We start from the raw sequence: 10,359 nt of genomic DNA, 5'->3' as shown, positions 1-10,359 counted from the left end.
ATAATAAATTTTGGAGTAGAATATGAAATAATAAAAACTAAAGAATTTATGAGTTTTTACAAAACTATTGAAGAATTAGATGATAAAGGAATAGAAGAAGAATTAAGAATATGGCATTATATGTATACAATAGAATGTCTAACGTGTAATAAAATAATATTGAAGAAAGAAGCAATAGAAGCAGTAGAATACAATAAAGAATTTATAGAAAAGATATGTAAAAGTTGTTATGAAAAAGGACCAGAAAATTTAGAAGATGAGAATAAATTAGATGATGAAACAGAAATAGAGAAAAGATTAGAACGGTTAAAAAATTTAATCAAAGTTTTAGAAATTAAAGTTTCTGATGAAGAATTATTAAGATTAATAAGTATGGAATATAGAGATGTTGATATATTAAGTGCAGACTTTATAAGAAAATTTCAAGAATATAAAAATGAATCAGAAAAAGAAATAAAGAAAATATTAGATGAATATTTAAAGAAATTTTGAAATTGAAGAAAGTGAAGAAGAAGTTGAAGAAGAAAATGATGATACAGATGATTCAGAAAAGATTGGAGAAATATTAGATCCAGAAGAACATGAGATTTGGGAAGAAAATACTGGAAGTTTTAATGAGAATGAATTTGAGAGCGAAAATGAAAATGTTATAAATACAGAAGGTTTTGGTTTAAGTCAAAATTCAGATTCGAATAATTCATTAAATATTGAAAATTCTGATAACGAAAGTGAAATATCTGATTATAATTTACAAGATTTATTTCAAGAAAATACATTATTAAATATGGCGACAGAAGCACAAATAAGAAGAATAGTAAAAAATGCTATAGAACTTGCACCTAATGCATTAGATAATGCATTAGGAGCAGGACAAACTTTAATAGACAGAATTCAAACTGCAGGAATGGGAGGAATAGTAGGTATGCCAACTTTTAGTGGAAAAGAAGATGAAGATGTTAACGATTGGATTAGACAATTTGAAGTAGCATTTACAGTAAGTGGAAGAACAGAAGGAAATGTTGGAGGAGGTGTATGTAGTCAAAATAAAGCAAATGTAGCAATAACATGTTTAAGAGGAACCGCATTACAATGGTATAATGAGGAAAAAGAAAGAGTAGCAGCTAATTTAGTAAACTGGTGTGATCATGATGATGATAGAAATTTGAAAAATAAATTAATTGATAGATTCACTAGAGAAGATGTTAAAAGAAGAAAAATGATAGAATTAACAAGGATTAAACAAGAAAAAAATGAAAGTATTGAAGAGTATACTAGAAAGTTTAGGTCAATATTAAGAATTGCAACTAGAGGTCAAGCATTACACAATATGTATCAAGTAAATTATTATATCCAAGGGTTAGAACCTACATTGGGGTACCAAGTTAGAAGAAGTAGTCCAACAAATTTAAATGATGCAATTAACATAGCAAGAAGAAAAGAAGAAGCTAAGAATGAATTGATAATGAAAACAACGGGCATAAATATAGAACAAATAAGACAAGAAAAGAATATAGAAGAAATTTTAAAAGAAGAAACGAATAAAAAAGAAGAAAATGAAATATATAAAAAAATGCAAAAGCCAGTTAATGAAAAAGATATTGATGAATTAAGTAAAGCGTTAGAACAATTTAGAGCAGAAAAAATAGCTATGGGAGAAATGTTAAATGAAATAAAAAATCAACAAAGAAGAAATATAAATAGAAATACAAATACAAGAAATACAAGAATTATGAGATGCTATGAATGCAATAAAGAAGGTCATATAAGACCAGAATGTCCACAATTAAGACGAAGGAATAATTATAGAACACAAAATAATTTTAATAAGAATAATAATGAAAGAAAAAATAATGATAATAATAGAAATATAAATTTAATGGATCACGAAAGATATTATGATAATAATAGATATAATAATAACGAGTATTATAATAATTATGAAACATATAAGTATGAAAAAGAAATATTTCCAACTTTAAGAAGTGGTAGAAAATATGGAGGAGATTTAGATAATGATTATAATGAAATGGAAATTGAAGATGTTCCAATACCACCAAAAAGAGAATATGATATGAAAATGGATATTGATGGTGAAAGAAAAGGAAGATTTTCTAATAAAGAAGATAGAGATAAAGCATACCAATCAAGAAGAAGACAAAATCAATGTGAAAGATGTGGATTAAGAGGTCATTTTATAAGAGAATGTTCAAATCCGGGAATGAAAAGAGGAAATAAAAATATTAGAGTACGAGTTAATGTACCACCAGAAAAATATGTAATGGATATGTATAATGAAAAAGCGAATATAACATATGGACAAATTTATAATGAAAATCCAAAATTTAGAAGAATAGCTAGAAATTATGATGAAGATAATAATGCATGATTACACTCAGACTAACAAATAAAAAGTGCAGATAATAAAAGTGAAACTAGAGCAATGAGAAGTAAAGTTATAATAAAAGGAAAATTAGTATCAATAATAATAGATTCAGGAGCATCAGTCAGTTTAATATCAGATAAATTAAGAAAAGAATTAAATATTCCAATAATAGAAAAGAGTGATATTAGATTTATAATGGCTAATGGAACAAGAGTTGCATCAAAAGAAAAAATAGAAATAACAATAGAAATAAATGAAAATACAGAAATGAAAATAATTATGGACGTAATTGAATCAGTGGAAAAAAGAATTAATATTGGGAAATGATGTATTAAGAGAAAAAGAAGGAATAATAAATTATAATGAAAAGACATTAATATTAAGAGAAGATGGAAAAGATATTGAAATACCAATAGAATATGAAAATAATGACGAAAATATTAATGATGATAATGATAGTGATGATAGTGAAGATGAAGATAGTGAAAATGAATATGAAGAAACAAGTGAACGAGAAATATATTTAATAAATAATGAAGAAAAAGGACATATTATAGAGGAAAACTATTAGGTCTTAGCCATAATGATGGAGAGACATTAAAGATGCACAAAGGCTGGACAGACGAAATAAAATATAAAGATTTAGAGAAATTACAAGAAAAAGAATTAAAAGATTTAGTTAAAGAATATGAAGATATTTGTATATATGGAGATAAGAAAATAAGTAAAACAAATATAGTAAAATGCAATATAAGATTAAAAGATGAAACGCCAATAAATCAAAAAGCATATAGAGAAAGTACAGAAAATAGAGAAATAATAAAAAGAGAAATAGACAAAATGTTAAAAGAAGAAATAATACAAGAATCATGTAGTCCATGGTCGTCACCAGTAGTAATAGTAAATAAGAAGACAGAAGATAAAAGATTTTGTATAGATTTTAGAAAAATAAATCAAATAACGATAACAGACGCATATCCTTTGCCAAGAATAGATGATTTATTAGAAAAATTTAGAGTAGCAAAATGGTTTACAACAATTGATTTAGCAAGTGGATATTGGCAAATAGAGATGAAAGAAGAAGATAAAGAAAAGACAGCATTTATTTGTAGTCAAGGATTATATGAATTTAATGTTATGCCATTTGGATTAAAAAATGCACCGGCAATGTTTCAAAGAACAATGAATAAAATATTTAAAGAATACTTAGATAAATTTATGAACGTATATATAGATGATATTATAATATATTCGAAAAATTGGAATGAACATTTACAACATATAAAAATAGTATTAGAAGAATTAAGAAAAGCGAATATGATGTTAAAGTTAAAGAAATGTGAATGGGCGAAAAAGAATGTAGAGTATTTGGGACATATAGTAGGAACAGATGGATTAAAACCAGATAATAAGAAAATAGAAAAGATTAAAAATTTAAAACCGCCAAAGAATATCAAACAAATAAGAGAAATAAATGGATTATGTTCATATTATAGAAAATTTGTGAAAGGATATTCAAAAATAGTAAAACCAATAATGGAATTAACGAGAAAGAATGTTCCTTTTATGTGGACAGATAAACAACAAGAAGCATTAGAAGAATTAAAAGAAAAATTAATAAATTATCCGATATTACAACATCCAAATTTTGAAAAAGAATTTATATTAATAACGGATGCATCAGGAGAAGGATTAGGAGCTATATTAGAACAATTAGATGAAAATAAGAGAGAAATAGTTATTAGTTATGCGAGTAGAAGTTTAGTAAATGCAGAAAAAAGATATCCGATAACAGAATTAGAATGTTTAGCAGTATTTTGGGGAATAAAGTATTTTCATAAATATTTATTTGGAAGAAAATTTAAAGTAATAACAGATCATGCAGCATTAAAAGGATTTATAAGTACATCAAAAGTTCCAAAAGGAAGAAGAGGAAGATGGATGATGAAATTACAACAATATGATTTTGAAATAATACATAGACCAGGAAAAGAAAATAAGAATGCTGATGCGATGTCAAGGTTAATATGAGAAAGATAAAAAATTAAAAATAATAAATAGTAATGAATAACGAGATAAAAAAAAAAATTTAAAAATGGTTGAAAGAATAGGATTAGAAATATATGTATTTATAATTCATACAAATATAAATTATCATTGCATATTATTTGAAGATAAAGAAATAAAATTTATTTTACCATTTTAAAACGAAATAGAAAATTTATTAACAAATGGATGAAAAAGAATATGATAAAATTTTAAAGAATATAGAAAAAGAAGAAAAATATGTACAAGAAAATGGAGTTTTATATAAAATTAAAAATGAAAATAAGTTTAGAGTAATAAGAAGATTTGAATTAGAAGGAATAATGTATATGATGCATGATCATGAATTATCAGCACATTTTGGGATTCAAGCTACATATGAAAAAGTAAAAGAAAAATATTGGTAGAAGAATATGAAACGAGATGTAGAAAAATATGTAAAAAGTTGTGATAATTGTCAAAGAAGAAATAATCCACAAGGGTTACATGAATTACACCCAATAGAAGTAAAAGAACCTTTTTATATGATTGGAATAGATGTAATAGGACCACTACCAAGAACAGAAGAAGGAAATAAATATATAGTAGTAGCAATAGATTTCTTTACGAAATGGCTAGAAGCAAAAGCAATAAAGGAAGCGAATGCAAAAGAAATATCAAAATTTATTTATGAAGAAATAATTTGTCGACATGGATGTCTAAAGAAAATACTTACAGATAATGGATCAGAATTTAATAATCAATTAACTAAAAATCTTACAGAAAAATTCAATGTTCAACATAAATTCTCAACTCCTTATCACCCTAAAACAAATGGATTGGTAGAACGATTTAATAAAACATTAATAGAATCATTGGCGAAATTAGTAAAAGAAAAATTAACGATATATAGAAATAGAGAATATGAAGATAAAAATTGGGATCAAAGAATAGCACCAATATTGTTTGCATATAGAAGTAAAATACAGAAATCAAGTAAAATGACACCATTTTATTTGACTTATGGAAGAAGAGTAATATTACCAAATGATGAAGAAGTTAAAGGAATTACAATGATTAAAAGAATAGAACATATAATAGAAGAATTACCAATAAAAAGACATGAAGCAAAGAAGAATATTGAAAAAGCACAAGAACAACAAAAGAAATATCATGACAAAATTGGAAAATGAAAACAAAATTTTCAAATAGGAGATAAAGTATTATACTTTGATGCGGCAAGATACAAAACACATACAGGAAAACTAGAAGAAAAATGGAAGGGACCATATTATATACATGAAGTAATAATAAATGGATCATATAAAATTAAAGAATTAAATGGAAGAATTTTAAGAAGACCAGTAAATGGAGAATTATTAAAGGAATATTTTGATAGGAAAATATTTGAACCATATATAATAATATAATATGTTTGAGACCCGAATTCGATTCTTAATTTATGGGACATAAATTTTTCAAGAGGAGGATAAATGTAATAACCGAAAAATACAATAAAATAGAATAAGGATAAATAATTAGCCGATGGGTAAATAATTAGCCAATAAAATTATATTTATAGTTTAGTTTAGTGTAACAAGATAGTCGTATGATAATAGATCTTCGAATTTTATTAGAAAAAAAATAGAAAATATGAGAAATATTTTTCTTAAAAATGTATAAATACAAGTGGATTTCGATAGGAAATTCCGCAGTCAATTTTTGGCTCAAATAAAATAATATTAAAATATTAATTATTAAAAAGTTATTCAAATATGAATATGCTCATTGTACGCTTGAGAATTAATTAATATTATATTATTAAGTTTGAGAATTTAAAATAATATTTGGTAAAAAAAAAAAATGTCTTGTAATTTTTGCAACTAATTTTTTTTTTATTTTAAACCAAGCATAGATATTATACGAACTCAGCACGTCGGTGGCAACATACGATATTTTATTTTAATATCCTATGGGCGGCGTGCCACACCGAATATTATCCGTTGAGAGTAACTTGGACAAATTTTATAATGCCGGCCAGAATTATGACAAAATCTTTCCTTTTTTAGACATTTATATTACACAACCTCTTAAAAAGGAAATTTTTGAATTTTAGAAAAATAATTTTTTGTGGAATGGTTATTGCCAAAAATGGAAATGATCATCTTACCAAGGCGTAATCCTGGTCAGAATTATAAATTTGGCCTGAATTAGTCTGCAAAAATAATTGGATATCTGGATAATTTAGGATATCTGGGTAATATCCAGATTATCCGGATTATATCTGAATAAATCAGCTGGATATCCAGATAAACGGATAACACAAAAATCGGATATCCGGATGGACGGATATAAACTCTACATTATTTACAGTTATATGTATTTATAGTTTATTTATATTTAAATTAGTTATTATTAACTTAATTATAAATAATTTACCATTGTATCAATAAAATCATTGTATTAATGAATGATTATATCAAAAAGTTATAATTATGATAGTAAGTTATATCATAGAAATAAATGAAAATAGATAAAAGAATTACATTAGTAATTATAATATAATTAAGAATTTAGGAATTGAAAAATTATAGAATATTTAGTGAAATATCAAAATATATAAAAAGGATGGGTTTTGGATTTAAGTTCTAAAGCTTTAATTAAGAAAAAATATTAGAAATTTATCAATAAATATAATAAAATAAATTATTTAATTATTAATAAAAAGTTATCATTGTAGTTTTACTATAAAAAATGATTAATAATTAATAATAAATAAAAAAATTAAATATGGAAAATTATCCTAGTTTGAAGTTATAAATTAAAGTTATTAAGAAAAACCAAGTATAATGAATTATTTTAATGTTTAATTTGTTTAATTTTTTTTGCTGATAGGTAGCAGATGTCAGTAATAATATAATTGATAATATCAATAGGACCCTGCTTACTATTAAAATAGATCACCCTGTGGCCTAAGGTAAGGTTTACATATAAAACTCTTTGAAGACTACTATAAAAGGAAATTTTATGTTACATTATTATGATTTTTTTCCTTTTTAGTCAATTAACCAATAGAATTTAAGCAAATCCTAAGGTAAGATTTCATATGAAAGTGAAATTTCTACCGGTAACATATCTTAATAGTAGGCGGGATTCTGTATCAACTGAATCCTATTTGTAATTATTTCTGCTAGTATTATGCTTATTTTAGTTTGGGTAAAATTATAAATAGTTTTTTAACCTACACTTCAATTTTGATTCACTTGAATATTCTTTAAATCAAAAAAAAATTTTGACTTATTTTACTCAAGTTGACTCATCTTAACTTAAGTTTAAACTTTAGCTGAAGTTAGTATCCTATATATGTGATCTGAAATGAAATAGTTTTTTTAACTATTTTAATAAAAATGTTGCGAAACATTTTTTATTATTAATTTATTGAAGAAAGAAACGTTTTGCAACATTTTTTTAATGATTTTAATAGAACCCCGGACATCACATATATAACTCACATTTGAGTTTTAGCAAATTCAATCAAAATTAGGTTAAACTTATAATTTTAGAAAGAGCAAATTGATTGAAAATTAATTAATAGTCATAATTATGAGTTTTAGCAAATTGTATTGATTTTACAAAGTCATATTTTATATTTGAGCAAATTGGTACTTTTTTTTAAATTTAACTTATCCTTTGTTTTTAACTTTATAAATAATATTTTTAAAAATATTAGTTTCAGGGTCCGGTCATATTTTGGCCAAAATTAAGCATAATGCCGGCCAAAATTAAGCATAATGCGGGCCAAAAACCGTCCGTTTAGTTTCGCAACATTTTATTTTTTAATAATTATTTATTTAATTTATTATTTTTATTAATTATTATTTTATCTATAATCTACATATTTTAATTATAAAAATTGGCAGTTTAATTTATATTAATCATTTATTTTTTTATTGATAATAAAAAAAAGATTATTAACTCATATTTTGAGTTTTAGCAAATTAGTATAGATTTGAAATGTGATAATTTGATTTTTAGCAAATTAGGTCTATTTTAGCAGGAGCAAAAAGTACTTAAATTCATGCAGATCAGTTATGAGTTATATATGTGATGTCCAGGGTCCTATTTTAATAAAAAACATTGTGAAACATTTTTTATTATTAATTTATTGAAGAAAAAAACATTTTGCAATGTTTTTTTAACGATTTTAATAAAAAACGTTGTAAACCGTTTTTTATTTACCATTTCATAATAGTTTTGAACCAGATCTGATCTAGATCTATTCAAATCAATCTGATCTGATCTGATTTTAATGAATTATTGATTCAATCTGATTTAATCTGAAATGGATCAAATTTTTTGATTCAAATCAGATTATGGATCATAAAATATATGATCTGATCCGATCTGTTACAGATCAAATCTGTGGATACAAATCAGATCAGTTTTTTTCAGAACACTATCTGGTCCACTATTAGTATAAAGGCATAAAATTGGTGGTGAAGCTTGAGGTGTGTACATTGTGTGAATAGCATCTTAAAATTCAGTTATATGCTGAATAGCACTATTTGGTTTAAAAACAGTATCTTTAAAGGATACAAAGACTTGTCCATTATAAAATTCATCTGATATATCATTTGGAATAAAAACAAAAAAAATAACTGAGGGTGTAAGAGAAAGTTTGGTAAAGTTATAATCAAATACATTCAAATCATTATTTTGAGTAGCTAATGATTGATGGTTACGCACTCCAGTAAAAACAAGTACACTTTCGCCAATGGGGACTTTGTACCTGATATAAAACAAGTCTACTGCCAATATTAAATCAAAAATTCGCATAAATAGTGAAAACGTGCTGCACAGTAATGAGAATTCACACTTTTCTTACGAAGAAATCTACCTTGCACTTTAAATTTAACTTGATATCTTTCTGTATATTGTATAGCTTTTATTGTTGTAGAATTTGTTGGCCAAAACTGTAATTGAATCTATTCACATGATGGTATATAAATTTCTGCTGGCAATGGTTCACCATTTTTAATATGCAGTTTTGCCAAAATTATATTACAAAAATTATGTATTGAAATTGCTAAAGGCATATGCATAGTTGTATCATGGAGTTGGTCATTTACAGCTGGAGTTTTCTATATAAATAATTGAAGTTTATAATTTCACTTTTACAATATATTATTATCAATCCAAAAAATTATATATTTCATTAAAATATATGTCTAATTCATTTCAAAATATATCGAATTTATTTTTTTTGAATCCATTATTATTTTGCAAGTCAAATATTATTGATAGATCTTCAAGTACTAATATTAAGTGTAACTTTTCTTCAATTTCATGGCTAATAGTATTTGATGTAACAGCTGCATTGCCAGTAAGATTAAAATATAGCATTTGCAACACAGCAGGAGTAACATTTTTTATCAAAAAATACTATGCAAATAAAATTAATGTTTAAACAATAAAAATATTCTGAATATAAATAAATATTAAGATAATTTAATAATACCTTACTAAGAACATTCTTTTTCATCTGCCATGTGAAGTACTTAGGCAATCCTTCATGAATTTTAGCCAACATACAAACTTTTTACGTCTCATTTTGGAATTCATCAATTATTTCAGATTCTGGTATTTTTTATATATAAGTTATTATACCAAGGTAGTTTCCTTGTGCATATCTAAAAAAAAATTACTTTCTCTTAGCATTAATTAATAAACAAGCATTTATTAATAATTATAGTTTACATTACCTATAAATTCCAATTGAACAAGTTAATTGAAGATTTTTAAGAAATTGATAACGTTTCATAATATCTATAGGAAAATAAGAATAAATATCTATATATTGATAGAAACCATGCTGTAAAATAACATCATTTAACTCTTGATATTGATTATTAAGATCATCTTCTTTACAACTAAAAACATGAAACATATGG

General features: G+C 24.6%; 2 protein-coding genes across 2 annotated transcripts; both read left to right on the top strand.

Annotated features, from left to right (window-relative positions):
• Nucleotides 1-784: 784 nt before the first annotated feature.
• Nucleotides 785-2,386, top strand: OCT59_022587 (uncharacterized protein; the record flags this gene model as incomplete). Its single annotated transcript, XM_066144868.1, has 1 exon — nt 785-2,386. One exon carries the CDS (start codon nt 785-787, stop codon nt 2,384-2,386), a length of 1,602 nt encoding a protein of 533 aa, XP_066006289.1.
• Nucleotides 2,387-2,440: 54 nt separating this feature from the next.
• On the top strand, nt 2,441-2,954 carry OCT59_022586 (uncharacterized protein; the record flags this gene model as incomplete). Its single annotated transcript, XM_066144867.1, has 2 exons — nt 2,441-2,668; nt 2,754-2,954. 2 exons carry the CDS (start codon nt 2,441-2,443, stop codon nt 2,952-2,954), a joined length of 429 nt encoding a protein of 142 aa, XP_066006288.1.
• Between the last annotated feature and the right edge of the window lie 7,405 nt (nt 2,955-10,359).

Source organism: Rhizophagus irregularis, chromosome 31 (assembly GCF_026210795.1).
Source record: "Rhizophagus irregularis chromosome 31, complete sequence".
Classification (NCBI taxonomy): Eukaryota; Fungi; Glomeromycota; class Glomeromycetes; order Glomerales; family Glomeraceae; genus Rhizophagus; species Rhizophagus irregularis.
The sequence above is the reverse complement of the archived record's forward strand: the minus strand, read 5'-3'. Positions and strand labels throughout refer to the sequence as shown.